General features: G+C 42.5%; 1 protein-coding gene across 1 annotated transcript in view; it reads right to left on the bottom strand.

The window, feature by feature from the left end:
• The window catches only part of DYNC1H1 (dynein cytoplasmic 1 heavy chain 1), a 44,821-nt gene extending 33,738 nt beyond the window's left edge, over positions 1 to 11,083 (bottom strand). Inside the window, exons 1-16 of the mRNA XM_014871954.2 lie at positions 10,798 to 11,083; positions 8,171 to 8,258; positions 7,390 to 7,563; positions 6,922 to 7,177; positions 5,812 to 5,998; positions 5,374 to 5,645; positions 5,037 to 5,264; positions 3,502 to 4,578; positions 3,000 to 3,179; positions 1,950 to 2,099; positions 1,538 to 1,684; positions 1,251 to 1,391; positions 944 to 1,120; positions 718 to 828; positions 516 to 635; positions 43 to 282 (exon numbers count right to left, since the gene is read on the bottom strand). Coding sequence (XP_014727440.1) covers positions 43 to 282; positions 516 to 635; positions 718 to 828; positions 944 to 1,120; positions 1,251 to 1,391; positions 1,538 to 1,684; positions 1,950 to 2,099; positions 3,000 to 3,179; positions 3,502 to 4,578; positions 5,037 to 5,264; positions 5,374 to 5,645; positions 5,812 to 5,998; positions 6,922 to 7,177; positions 7,390 to 7,563; positions 8,171 to 8,258; positions 10,798 to 11,068 — 3,819 coding nt within the window. The 5' untranslated portion in view covers positions 11,069 to 11,083. The remainder of the gene's footprint in view (positions 1 to 42; positions 283 to 515; positions 636 to 717; positions 829 to 943; positions 1,121 to 1,250; positions 1,392 to 1,537; positions 1,685 to 1,949; positions 2,100 to 2,999; positions 3,180 to 3,501; positions 4,579 to 5,036; positions 5,265 to 5,373; positions 5,646 to 5,811; positions 5,999 to 6,921; positions 7,178 to 7,389; positions 7,564 to 8,170; positions 8,259 to 10,797) is intronic.
• Between the last annotated feature and the right edge of the window lie 4,037 nt (positions 11,084 to 15,120).

Here is a 15,120-nt window from a genome sequence, read left to right as displayed (position 1 = left end):
ACCTCATTGACTGAATACTGAATATTAATCATCACTACTTACTGTGACAGGCTTTGTTTTCTCCCAGTCTGTCAGCAAGTCAGTTGTCCGGCTCTCCACTGCACGATCCTCTTGAACTATTTTCATCTGCAGATTTGCTACTTGTTGTTGAATGGCAGAATCCTTCCTACGCATAATGTCATTAAAGGCACCCCATTCTCCTTCGATGTTGTCAATGTACAGCCAAGAGGAAGGAAACTGGAACCTTTGTTTCTCCAGCAAGCGCTGACCATTGCGATAAAGCTACAAGAGACAGTGGTTTTAAGTTCAAAAGACAAAACTTAAGCTTCAAGGCTAAATAAACATACTTTAATAAAGGCTCACTATAGAGCTACAGGATTTTTCAGAATATCTAGTTCGAGTCTGTTTTTAAGAGAACTTGAATATCATTTTATGATTACGATGAAGCTGCATTTTATGAGCTAAGCGTGACATTTCTATAAATCAAAATCATTAGCAGAAGACAACAAACATACCTCAACTTGCTTTTCAAACTGTTTGATTTTACGTTTCAAGGACTGTACATATGTGATGAATGTCACAGCATCTGATGTGCTAGCAGTGTCCACAGAATGCTGCTCCAGCTCTTGACGGGACTGTTAAGGGCACAAATCAGTGTTTTAGCATTCTACAACAGTTGATCTGAAAGTGAAAAACTGTAACTAAAACTCTTCTTACCTTAGAAATTTGTGAATGAAATTCTGTCATATTCTGACCAAGCATTTGGCCAAATTTGCTGAGCACTTCCTTGTGCCAGGAGTCATACTTCAAGTTCACCTTTGATTGTACCTACAAGTGAATAATTTACAAATAGTAATTTGTCAACTCACCCTTGCTATTTTCTGTTATACACCTATTCTGAAATTCAATGCATTTATCACAACAAATAATTACAATTTCTCACCTTGCCATAGTCTATGACAACAGGTCCAAACTCCTTTCTGGTTTCTGCATTGTCAAATGTTCCTCTTGCCTTTCTTATCTGAACCAAAAGGGCCTGCCACTTATTCAGGTCTTCTCCAAGACGGTTGTATATATTTTCAGCCTGCATATCCCACAGACACTGGTACTGCAGCCAAACCTAATGGAGGTATTTCACAATGTTCAGAACTTCTCCAGTCTATTCCAAAATGCATGTTTCCCTCCAGCCCTCAGGAAAACTGAGTCCATGTTCATTTTAGCTGTTCCATTATATCCTGTCAGCCTCCTACCTTGACATACTGCTCCACTTCAGTCACAATTCCCATGACAGCTGAGTATGACTCCTCCAGAGCTGCAGGGCCATCAGGCATTCTTGTCAATGCATTACGATAGAACTTCTCTTCCTCAGACAGCTCATAATGCACTCCAACCTAAGAACCACAGTTATACTTGTGATATACATAAATCTCCAGGGCACTCAGGTTTGGTTTTAGATGAGCATGTCAATATACTGAAAACAGTTAATTACTAAGTGAAATCAATTGCTCAGACTTAGATACAGCTTCATTACGCTTACCTGGTATCTCTGACTTTGAATTCTTGGCAGTGACAGGATTACCATTTTCCAAGAAAACATTTCTTGGTAAAGTTTGTATCTACAGTCTTCAATTGGTGGATTCAAGTATATCACCTGGTTGGTTATTCTTAGTTCATGTACAATGTTCTGCAGAAACAGTAAAAACACCCAGTTTTATTGGCAGATACTGCTACATACAGACAAGAATTCTGGACTTCAAGAAGCACTTTTCAAATATCAACTTGCACTTAATGGAAAGAGGAAAATATTTCTTCAAAAACAGATGCAGAATAAATATTTATCTTCCATATAAGTCTCAGAAATAATTTCCGCATTAGTTAATTGATAATAAGGAAAAAACTAACCAACCCCAAAAAATCTAATGCAAAAAAATCCCCACAGGAAAACTTACTTTAATCTTGGGTTCACCACCAGGCTTATGGCTCACTTGAGGAGCATCTGTATCCATGTCAACTTCTGCTTTGTCATCTGCTTGTCCCAGAAGAACCTGGGTCCAGGCCCTCAGTCCAGCTTGCAAACGAACACCCAGGATCCTTTCAATCTAAAGAAAATGAGGCACATTGGAGGAAAAACCTGCATATTCACTGCATGAAGATCCTCACTATCAATATATCCTGACAGGCACACTACAGCACCTCCAAGAACCAAGTGCTCCTTTACTAAGCCATTCCATCACCAGAGGGGGCTTACAAGAATTGGAGGGACTGTTTACTAGGGCTTGTAGCAATAAGATGGAATAATGGTTTTAGATTAGGTATTAAGGTGGTGAGGCACTGGAACAGGTTGCCCAGAGAAATTATGGATGCCCCGTCCCTGGAAGTGTTCCAGGCCAAGCTGGATGGGGCTTTGAGCTACCGAATCAGCGGCTTCACTGCCCAAGGCATGGGGGCTGCAGCTAGATGATCTTTAAGGTCTCTACCAACCCAAACCATTCCATAATTAAAGAGGTTTAGGAGTTTTATACTGAATACAATTCAAAGCTTCTCCTGGTCCTCATGGACTTTAATGTAATTAAACAAATTTTAACTGTACTGAAATTGGCCTAGTGACCAATAACCTGAAACTTAACAGGCAGAAACAAACAATATGATGGCAACAAGTCTTTGCTACCAGGATAGCAAATTTGCACCACTCTTTATCTACCTTGCTCCCCAGCATCCTCTAGTCCATCAAACGGTATCAAACTTGTTTCTTCAAAAGACAAAACTCCCCTTGAATTAATTGATCCCAAAAGTCAACAGCAAAAAATCCCCAACATAGGTCTTGCTTCAGCTGCATACCAAAAATGCACTGAAATTTTCAGGGAATGAGAATTTAGTCTCTGGTGTGACTATAAAGAAAAGTCACCCTGGGTGACTATAAAGACAATAATCAAAATATATTTTGCACCTGAATAAAATGTTACCTCTAAACATATACTACTCCTCGATCTCAAACCTACCTCCATATCCAACTTATTGACCCAGATTGGCAAATTTGAGTATGAATGAAGATTTAAATCATCCACAGCTTTCTGAACTCTGTTCAAGATTTCCGAGAAAGTCTTATGATCATACATGCATGTTTCCAATGACCTCACTTCCAGGTCTATCTTCTCTTCAATAATGAGCAGATCATCCACCTAAGATAGTTTAGGAAAAATGGGACGTTTAGTTTGACAGGTCAGATGAAGGAAAGAGTAATTAATCAGTAATGATTAATCATGTATCTTTATTTGGATGCAGTGATCCATCGATTTTAGCAATATCAAAAGAAAATAGCACTGCTAATAGCGATTTTAGCACTACTAAGAGATCCATCCACTTGGCCCATTTGTGCTGACTCAATCAGCTACTTAACCCAAAAGCTGCAGAACTAGTTCTCAGCTATCCAATGACACTTTCGGATAACCACACATTACTGAATTATAAACGTAAAAGTTTTTCATGGCAGATAACACAAACCTTTTCCTGGAAACTGAAGACAGTCTCAGCCAAGCGCTGTACATATGGATCAAGTTTGTATGATTCCCACACGAGTGCAATTCCTTCTGCAATCAAAGCCTGCACCTCTTTCTTCAAGCCAGCAACCAGCAGTGAGATAGTATTACGCTCTTCTACTTTCTCACATGTTCGCTCATATGTGCGGACACTTTCAATGAGAGAAATAGCAAATGGATAGAGCTGGTTTGCTTGGTGAGCTTTGTTGACAATTGCTAGTGGGACACGGAAACCAAGCCACTTCAGGTTTCGGACTTCTTTTGAAAGTGTAATTATTTCTGGGAGAAAGTTGACTTTCAGTTTCAGGACGTTTCCAGTTCGACCTCGAACACGAGTGCTTTCGATGGTGAAAATGCGACCAGACACACCAAGGTTGCGTTGCTGAACTTTTCTTGCCCAGTCATCAAAGATCTCCTGGGTGTTGAGCTTCATGCGAAAGCTATCTCCATCCTGTTTTAGCTTCTGACCTTCCACATGGTTCTCCCAGCCTTTGCCAAGGACATCCTCCACACGCTTCATGTAAGCGGTGAGCTGTCTGTCAATCTGTTTTGCCCAAATTATAGACCCAGACACAGGAGGCAAGTCACGAACGTGGCTCATTTTACATGCTTGACTCTGTGGGTACTGCACTTTAAACTTGTCGTGAAGAGACTCGATGTCATCTTTCACACGCTGGATCAATTGTGTTTGGTATTCACGAATGGCACCGCGAATGTGAGGTCTGACAAACAAGGCGTTAAACCGGGAGAAGATTCGGAACATTTCATTGGCATTCTTTGCTGTACCAAGCTGGTCTCTCAAACGGGCTGTTATTCTTGTTTCAACTCTATCAATTCTTTCATCATAGCGCTTCATTGCTGCCTCCCAGGCTTCTGTACCTTCTTTGGAAACATCTAATCCATCTACTTCCTTAACATTCTCATAAGCAAGATTGACTTCTTCAATTGCATTAGCATCTGCAGCATCAAAAAGGACTTCTGCTACTTTCATATCCTGTGGTTCAGGTACCTCTCCTTGATTTTGCTGGGCAACAGCTGTTACCTACATTAGAATCATAGTTTAGTCAGTTGGATATTTCAAAATTTCCTTGGAAGTAGCAAAATGCAGTTGGTTCTAAAAAACATTGCACAAACTCTCTACCAATCAGTGACAAATTCTTAACGAACTTTCAGTAATGCCTCAGACTTAACTTCCAGTAGGAACAGGGCAACACATTTACTTTAAAAACTTATACTACTGTGCAACATAATCTCATTTTCTACTGTGGTTTAGCCAAGTTCAAGGATTTAAACACTTATTAATCTCCCCTGTGTTATGTCTAGACTTGCTGAGTTTATTAACATGAGCATGTATTACGAAACGTAAGTCAGAATTAAAGCTAAGCCTATTAGCAAGGGTTCAAAACTAAACATGGAAACTGAATGTTACATTACATTTGTAGTGGTACCTTCAAGTAATGGTAACACTCTTTAAGAAACCACAGAGATTTCTGTTTTTACCTGAGGTCGCAAGACTCTCACAATGACTGCTCTCAGCTGCTCGTGCTGACGCCTGAATTTCCTCATTTGATCAAGACGACTCTGGAGTTTCCTGTGAGCAGGATTGATGCGCCACACCATCTTCAGGTTCTCTTCCCTTTTTCTCTTCACGATATCTCTCAGCAGAACTTGTAGCTTCTCATATTCATCATCCCAGGTTTGGAATACTTCAAAGCATGCAACCATTACCTGAAAAAAGTTTTAGAACAGGAACTTTAGCTCCCAAATTAAATGCTTTCTGAAAGTCACTGTCCAATGCAAAAACACAGCAACCAGTATCACAAAATCATGAACATACCTTTTCAAATTCTTCATAGGCAACATGCATCAGTTTTCTGGTTCCCAACACTTTAAGGAGCTGAGAGCTCAGATCTCTTGAAATAGCCTCCACTAAACGCAATGCCCTTTGGATTGGGTATTTTGTGTTCCTGATTTTTCTCAAATGGGTAAATATTGCAACAAGGGCCTGCCTGATTTTGTCCAGCTCCGTAGCAGACAGCAAGTCATTCAGTGGAAAGTCTTTCATCAATGGATTATAGTCATTCACAGTTTCCAGTGCCTGTTTCAGACCTAAATGCAAAAGATTTTGAATATAACTTTTCATTTCATTGACCAAAAATCTCTATCTGTAACTAGTCCAAGGTTCCTCTAAACAGCATTGTTTAATGTTCAAGTTTTGTAACAGTTTAAGTTCTGTAGGACATTTGAGAAAAATGTTATTGAACAGATATTTTACCTGTGTCTGTATCAAAGCTGACAGTTGCATGAAAACGTTTGCCATGTTTTAAAATGTCCAGAGTCAGCAGAACTTCTGGGCTTTCACGTTTTTCCTGAATGCGGTACAGAGCCCTTTCCAGGTTTAACCAGAAGCTTATCTCCTGTAATGCAGTGCCTGATGCAGGATCTCGATCTAATTTGGTCACCTTCAAAGTAAAGGAGAGAAAGACGAGGGAGAGAGAAAAGCATTTAATTTATATGCTTCAACTGCAAAAACTTGCTGTTACTAAATATAATTGAAACGTGCAATGACTGCTAGGTTTTAATAATCCAACCTTAGACAATTTTGGCACTCATTCTTTGAAAAGTGTAGGAATTGCATGCAACATGTGACAAGTGTAATTCCAGAGATCCTAAAGGTTGGTTTTAGGACCCTCATGTTATAATCTTCAGCATAACCTAAACATGTCACCTGCCTGCTTTCCTGAGCAGTGTCTGTCTTCTGGTTAATAGCAAATGAGCCAGGCAAGGCAACAAATGTTTTATGCTCTCAAATAAGAAAAGACAACACTGTTCCATAAGCAATAGGTGTTTATTGTGCACACAAGCAAAAAAGCCAGACTAGTATCTGAGATGCTGTTTTTGAGTAACACCAGCAGAACAGCAGTTCTTTTGTAAAGTAACAGGCAGAAGTATGAGATTACAAGATAGGGCTGGAGCAAGCATTGTGAAGCAGTTGTGGATTCACTAGGAGCAAATAACAAAACAGGCCAATCAGATGTGTTCCTCTCAATCTGCTGTAAAGATCTGAAGAGTAGTTACAAAATCCACAGGGTTACTGCCTGCTGTTTGAGACTATTACAATAGGCATAAAATAGTCATACTCTTGGCTATTTGTAGAACAATGTAGACTAGATTCCAAATTTAGACTAGGCTTAGTCTAATTTTTGACTAGACTTAGCCTAATTTAGACCAGTGTCTCTGGTGACTCAAAAACCTTGTCTCAGATCTTCAGAGTATCCTGCAGGAATAAGCATTTTACCAGTTAAACTGTGAAGAAAATACACAGTCCTACATTAAGTTCTTATTACTTATTTGCTTTTTTCTTCCCTGTTCTTTATTTGGTTACCTTTTGTATTTCTCTAATCCAGCGGTTGACTCCAGACTGTAACTGATTAAGGAACAGTGGATCCTCAGCCTTCTCACCAAAATCTGTGACCTTTGGTTTTTCTCCACGTTCATAACACTGCTTGGCAACATTAGTAATGGTTGCGTGAATTGGCAGACTGATCTCTGGAATTTCAATATTCTGTTGCAAATGCAAGAGGCCCATTTCAAGCTCTGCAATCTTTTTCTCAACTGAAGGAGCCATCTTGTCTCCATCCCTGAAAAAGCACAGATGTTTCCATATAAGAAGGCAAACCAAAACCCATACGTAACACATTCAGACCTGAACTGCCTCCCCAGAGTCAGCAACAGCATCATATCCAATGTGTAGTTAAACAATCCACATGATTCACCTTGAAGAATCACTGCTGTTTGTTATTTTTTTCATTTAATTCACTAGCACAGAAATGCAGTGTTTATACTGAATTACCTGTCTGCTTTGCCAGATTCTCGGATATAGGACTTGAAAAAGGGAGCAACAGCATTGCTAATGAAAGAGTGCAATGTTTCATAAGGAGAATCTTCACTGAGAGTGAGCACTCTGAGCTGGGAAGACACCGGTTTGTCAGCATCGATCACTGCTGTACGTTTAATGAATGCCAGGCTGTGGAACAGAGAAGAGAGTTACCAACCATCATTTGAAGCTTAAGTGACACAATAGCTTTAATGACTGCAAGTTTAGGAGTCAAATGGTAATCTGTATCATCATACTTCACAATCCTTCTTCTAAGAGACTTGAATACAAGTCTTCCAAATAAATACATCTTTACAGTTCAGCAATAAGCAAGCCAAGCTATCAATAAGGACTCTGAAGTAGGAGCATACTAAAGAAAAAATTTTACATTTTTACATTTTACAAAGCTGAAGAGTCAAATATGCCTCAAGATAAGTGACAGATATATAAGAGCTAGACATAACCAAAGAATATTGAACCCAGGTTGTGTATGTTACAGCTGCATGTATGCCAAAATTAATAAAACTGTTTCTTTAACCCCAGAGCTAGAAGTCCTAGGTCCACTCCTTTCAGTCTCATGACACACCCTTTTTTTATCAGAGCCTCTGCCTTGAAAAGCTATTGTCCCACTTAAATAAAAACACTGCCTGAATGCACTAGGTAAACTAGGTAAATTTGTAAGTAAAGTAGGTAAGTCTCCTTGTGCAGGTTTTACACATATAGAGTAGGAATGTTAAGATCTATTTTGTTAATTCACCTGTTTGACTTTATTCCATAATGAATGTCAGTGCTGATACTGTAGGAAATGAACTCTTTTTCCTCTTCTCCTTCATCTCCCACATCCTCTGCAAAGAAATATAGTATGTAAGAAATACTTCATGTCTAACACATCTGCCACTCCTTCTCAACCACCTTCTGCTATTACCAGACTATTTTCTAACCTTTAAGCTCCACATCAACTTAATTAACTAAATTAGGTCAAACGTAGCTTTGCAATATCTCTTAGATGAAGAATAGGTTCACTGTCTTTAAAGAAAACTGCATTAAGATTTAGGTTGCTATAAAAATAATAAAACATTACAGTAAGTGAATTATAACTCACATTCTGAGAGAGAAATCTGCAATACAGAATGTGCATTTATTTGTAGAGTTATGTTGCCAAGACAACTAGGCTTCAGTGAGAACATTAAACAGCTGCTTTTTTCTTTCAACGGTGGCTTTGTATTTTCAGATATCTACTTTGAAAATGATTTGGAAATTAAGTTTTGAACAACAACAAAAAATCTTTTGACACAATAAAAAGCCAAGCCATGGGAAGTACCCAGGCATTAGCACAGCCAGTGCATCACAGATGATGTAATTGCTGGAGATGCAGGCAGTCGTGCTGCAATGCAGTGATTTCAGTGCAGAAGGTTACTCCCTGCTGGAGGACACACTCTGACTGGACACATTATAGCACACTGTCCTGCTCTGATTTTGTTCAGCCCTTAGGAGATACAGCCTCAGGGTGTCACATCTGTGGCCCCAACCAGAAGCCTGGTCACAGAACAACACAGCAATCAAGACCACAGGAACCCATATGAGAGCAGCTGGCAGGCTGGGGAGCTGCTGATGCTAGAGAGAAGCTTTCATTATGCAGAAATAGGGCTTCTGTTTTATTGTACTTGTATTCAGTAACCTACTTCATGCTATGTAGTCCATGGACAAGCTTCAATAACAACGTTATTTTTAATAGTGTCAGAGCTCTCCATATGCTGCTGTTAAGTTTGAACACCTGGCTGTCATTCATAAAACCCACTCTTGCCCAAGGAACTGCTATTAAACCAGAAGACATGGACAGAAATGGCCTCTGTGTATCATAAATTAGTATTTGGCTTTTGAAACATGTAATGAATCTCTCAATTTCTTTTTATGCATACATATATAACAGTATCTATGCCATGAGCCTGAAGATAACTGATCACCACTATCTTTATTACTTCCAACCTGAACCAGGGATAACCATTCCCATGGTCCAGGCACAGCAAAAATGCAGGAGTCATCTGCATTAATATTAAATGGTTTTCTTTAAATCTTATTAAACACTGCATCAAGAATTCACAAAGACAGCTGTTCTTTTGTTCTCTTCTAGAAAGTTAACCTTACTGAAAAAGAAGTCTCAAACTTAGGAAGGGGAAAGAGGAGGATAATCTGAAAACAGGCAAAAAATAAACAATGATAGGGTATTTTTAAGCAACATCTGAAGTTTACAATGAATAGATGGTGGGTGAAAGAACCTTCTTGATGTTTCTGTGTGCAGCAACTGCAGGACATATATCAGGACGTTAAACTGTTTCTGCAGACGTGTTAAATAATGCAATAAGAAATATGACTTTATTAGGATTTGATATATACAGGAACAGAGTCATCAGCACATTAGAAGTAGCAATCCAGAAGCTTAATAGCAGAATTTTGCAGGCTCACGCTGGCAGGCAGGTAGCCAGCCATTTACAGACTGTAGGGGCTTGTTTAATAGTAAGAGCCTGCATTATTGATGAACACTAACTGTATTTTGTCATCGTTCATTAGGCTGATTCTGTGACAGTTAGAGCCTATTTAGCAACAGATTTGTTGACAAGTCATTTTCGAAATAAACAGCCAGTTACTGTTTCTGCATGCGAGTATCAAAGACACTCAGGCCAGAGCCTCAGCTTAGCTGCAGTATGAGCGCAAGCAGCACGGCCACCAGGCTTTGATAACTAAACAAAGGCACGGCAAGGTCCATATCTTTGTTTGTCAAGTACGAATGAGGAGCTCCCTAATTAACCATGAAACGACGCTTTTTACAGGTCGATTTAGGCCGGGGTATTTTTTCCCCCTTTATACGGGGTATTGGCGCTCTTGTTCTCTTTCAGAGCGGCTACCTGCCTCGCCCAAGAGATCACTTCCCGAGCAGCCCGGCTGCCGCAGGAGCGGTGTCACGGCCGTCTGACGAAGCACTTTGCGTGCCTTTCCAAGCACAATCCGGCCTCAGCACGCCCGGATTTGCTCCCACAGCCAGCCCGCAGCCCCGCCGCGCATCCGCCCGGGCCCTGGACCGCAGAACAAAGGCGGTGGGCGAGGCCGGGCCGGGCGGCGGCCAGCGGGACCTGCCCAGGCTGTGCTGATGCCGCCCGAGCCCGACAGCGAGCCCGCAGTGCCCGGCCCGGCGATTCCCGGCCGGAGCCGCGCTGAGGCGGAGCGGGCCCGCAGTGCCCGGCCCGGCGATTCCCGGCCGGAGCGCCGGAGCCGCGCTGAGGCGGAGCGCGGCCGAGGCGGAGGCGCGCCCCTCCCACCCGCGGCAGGGCGGCGGCTGCGGCCGGCAGCGGCCATTTTGCCACAGCGGCGGCTCCGCTCCAGCCTCACCTTTGAGCGTGGAGCGCTCCACCAGCACCGTGTGGACCTGCGGGTCGGAGAGGAACTTGCGCATATGCTCCACGGCGCCCTTCTCCTCCAGCGCCGCTTCCAGCGCCGCGGGCGCCTCGCCGCCATCCTCCAGCAGCAGCGGCACCAGCTTGCGCAGGTGCTTCTGCAGCACCGACACATCGGCCACGTTCTGCACCGCCGAGCCCGACACCTCCATGCCGCCTTCCTCACCGCCGGGGCCGCCGCCCCCGCCGCCGCCGGAGTCGGACATGCCGAGGCAGAGGGACACCGGCCGGCACCGCGCTCCGCCCGCCCGGCCGCGCCCCGGCTGGGCCCGCCCCCCGCGCCGCCAGCCCCGCCCGGCCGCGCCGCGGGGGAGCCTGGGACGGGCGGCCCGGCCCGGCCCGCCCTGCTCCGCCCCGCCCGCACTGCGCCCGCTCCCCGCCGCCATCTCTTCGTGGAATCATGGAGCGCTTTAACTTGGGAGAGACCTTAAAAACCGCCTTGTTCCAGCACGCCTGCCACAGGCAGCAACACCTTCTATTAGACCATGCTGCTCAGGGGCCCATCGAACGTGGCCTAGAGCACTGTCAGGAATGGGCACCCAGCTTCTCTGGGCGACCCGCTCCAGTGCTTCGCCATCCTCACTTCAAAGAACTTCTTCCTTACAGCTAATCTAAACCCACTCTCCTTCAGTTTGAATCCATTCCCCCTTGTTCTGTCACTTTGTTCTTGTAAGGTGCTTTCAGTTACAGAACGGGTCCCCCGCAGGAAACCCTTCCACAAGGGTTTCATCAAAGTGGTTTATTCTGGAAGGAGAGGGCGGGATGTGAGCGGAAAGGGAAAGGCAACAGCTTCCCCTCCCTGCCCTGGCAGCAGCACTCGGGAGAGGTGTGTTCTGCTGCTGCTGCCTCTTTACCGGGAAGATAAAGCAGGTCCGAGGCTCATTTGTCCGAAGGAAAATAATATTTATTTCATGTGAAAAATTAACCCAGAAGCCATTAGGTCAGGTGGCAAAAATGACATATTCCCGTGAAGAAAGCAGCAGGCCAACTGCAAGGCTTCTTCAATGAAGTACCTCCTGTGCTTTACATACCCAGCCTACTCAGCCAGTTGTGCTAATTAGTTTAATGAAGCCGGCACCCAAACCATTAATCCCAGTCTTTTGTGAGACTGCTTCCCAAAAGCAAAGGACATAAAAGGAGACAGGGACAAAGAGTACATCAGTGAGAAAGGGGATTTTAATTAAAAATGAAAGAATTTAAGAATTTAATTTTTAAAAATTCCTAAACATCTGTTACAGCTGCCACATATCAATGTATATTTGACTGACTGAGGTATTACATGAGTTTAACTCACTGCTGCTGAAATGGACAATCCCATTCTTTCTTGCCAAACTAGTCCCCCAGTCCTGGCTGCCATTTGGAGGTGTCTGGGAGAGGGGAGGGTGCAGTTAAGGTCCAAAGCAAGTTCATTGACTCCCCGAAAGTACACTAGGGATGGTGGGTGATCCACAGACTGAAACTCCAGTTTTTGCTCATATGGAGGTAGAAAAGGGAATGTTGTCTCCAAAAGAAAAGCAAAGCAACCATATAAAACTTTGTCTGAACCTCCCATGCATTTCCTCAATAGATACACAGGGAAATGCACAGAGACACCCAGGCCCAGGATCTGTTCAGATGCACTCCCCAAGAAGTAAAGAAGCTGGGGTGGAATATCCTGCCTGGCAAAGGAAGACTTGATCTGTACACCTCTACACAAGTTAACTCAGCATTAAAGCTGACACTACACTGACACTAGAAATCTGGAAAGCCCATCCCACATATCCCAGCTCCTCCATTTCTATTAAGGGAAAAAGCATACCATGCTCAGGCAGGCTCCTGAAGCATTTATGAGCCCAGTTTAACTTTGAAAAAACAGATTTCTTAAGTAATAAAAATCTCGAACATTCTTGTCCAGAAGAAAAATTATTTGTGTAGCAACTAAGTTTCAACTGCAAGCACCAAAACTAACAGAGGTGATTTTTTTGATGACTGAAACCCATTTAAATCCCTCCCCTCCAGAGAGGTAATTTTTTTAATGAAGAAAAATAGTGGTAGATACTTCTCTGAATCCTCTGTTCATAGAATGGTTACTGAGACAGTGTTTAATACAACACTCACCTATTCAAATTTTCCAAAGTCTAGTTTGCTCACACGTTGTAATTCTTCTACACGCAGGTTGTTTAAGGATTGTTTCATACGAAAAAAAGCATTAACTTTACAAGGCTGGCTGAATTCCACCAAGGCTATCCTGTATCTGCTCTTGGCTGACAGCTTTCCAATGTGGGGAGAATTAGCTGCTTCTTACATCCACATAGTAAGCACCAGTACAGGCCAAGCACCCAAACCCCACAGGTTCAATTAACATTCTGGATGTGGAGATGTTTATTAAAACGGTGTTGATAATATTCCTATGCAATCTAGATAGATCTCAAGTGTAGCCTGGGCATCTCTTTGGAGGTGAGCTCAAGCAATGGTTCCAAGTCCTGGCATGCTCGTTCTTCTGGAGCAGTCATCATCGGCTCTGCCAAACTGTCACAGAATTTTTGTAGCTTACAAAGCAAGATACAGTATCTCACTGCTGTAACTGTTGGCAGGAAAAATGCAAATAAGGAAAATAAGGAAGTAAGTAGAAGAAAGCAGGACAGGGATAGGAAATAAAAATTCAACTAAGTATTTATATATATTGCTGCTGACCTGCAGAGAAAGTAGGGTCAAAAAACCCTCAACAAGTCTCATCCTACTGTACGTTTTAAAATCAGAAATGCTCCACGTGCAACAAGTCCTGAATTCTGGTATCTAAGCGTTAGGCTACTTGCAACTAAAAGCCAGCGTAGGTAGAGATTTTATATTCCTTTAATTACTTCAGCCTTATCTAATATGCTAAGGGAAGCAGGAGGAAGACGCAAATTAAGTTAAAGGAAACTGAAGCAGAGACAAACTAATCTTTTACACAATTTATCTTCTCACAATTTCTCAAAGCCTACAGAGAGAGAAAAGGCTTTACTTGCTTGATCAGGGTGAAAAATAATTTGCCTTGATCTGGTTCTAGTTAATTATTTCCTGGGTGCACAAAAGACCTGGCCCTTCTTACAGGTGTGAGAGGCCTCTGAAATCAGCCACACAAAGGGTGAGACTGCCAATATGACACATTTCCATATAATTTAACTAAAGACATGTATTTCAGAGAATCATAATGAGAATGGGACTTGTCAAGATACAAGACTTACTCCTAGCAAATGCAGTACAACGTATGTAGAAAGAAAAATTTTCTTATGTTATAAAAGAAACAACTTCAGCAGGTTTGTCCTATACTTAATCTTAATTTGGTAGTATTTGAGACCAAAAACAAAGGAAAAAAACCCCAACAGGCAATCATTAGAGCAAATCACCTCCTTTCCCATCTATAATTCTCCTGCATCTTTAATTCTACAGCAAGTGTACTAGAAAAATTACTATGGCAAGGTCTTCATGCTAGCATGAACCTCTCAGTGTGGTTTTTTGGATCACAAAAATGCCTGAAATAGCTCAAGGCAATTATGTGACTGCCCTCTTCCCTCCTCACCACAGGTCACTGCTCACAAATCCTCCTGTGTGTGTGCAGACCTCTCCGGGGTCGGAATGAACGCAGTCCTGAGTGCCTGGCTCCAGCGAGAGCCAGCTCCAGCCGTGCTGCTCTTCAGTGAGGTGAGCAAGGAATAATGCACTGCCTTCTTTTAGCTCTGCAGTAATTTGTTCATACAAAATGTTTAACTACATCAAAGTTTTATTGCATGAAGACAGCTCAAGACAAGCCTCCTCATAGAAAAGAAGCCATAATCCAGGGAGACAGTGATATGGTAATTAGAATGGCATTTCTTAATTAGCTATACACAGTAGTCTCCACAACCACTGCACACAGTAAGCACAAGATCCAAGGGGCAGAAGTGCTCCGCTTTTAGGTGGGTGGCCCATAAAGGGAACCAGAACACTGGGATAACCTGAAATCACAGCTATCTCCTGTAAGTACGCTTGTGAGGTGCATAAAGGAAGTGAACACATCTCTAAACACAAGCAGTATGTGCTACACCAGCACCTTCCTTTTCAATTCTACAAAGCCAAACCATGAAAGCAATGCCAAAAAAGGCTGCTGGTCAAAGCCCCTGAGACTAATTCCCTCAGAGGGAAAGGATTAAAGGTCATTTCCTGAACAAGCTGGCAACTCAGTAAAGTATTTATATGGAAAAAAAGTCATAGCTGTATTTTAAAACATTGTATTTTGAGATGTATTTAACCCTGATTT

This window comes from Sturnus vulgaris, chromosome 6 (genome assembly GCF_052056855.1).
Source record: "Sturnus vulgaris isolate bStuVul1 chromosome 6, bStuVul1.hap1, whole genome shotgun sequence".
Classification (NCBI taxonomy): Eukaryota; Metazoa; Chordata; class Aves; order Passeriformes; family Sturnidae; genus Sturnus; species Sturnus vulgaris.
The sequence above is the reverse complement of the archived record's forward strand: the minus strand, read 5'-3'. Positions and strand labels throughout refer to the sequence as shown.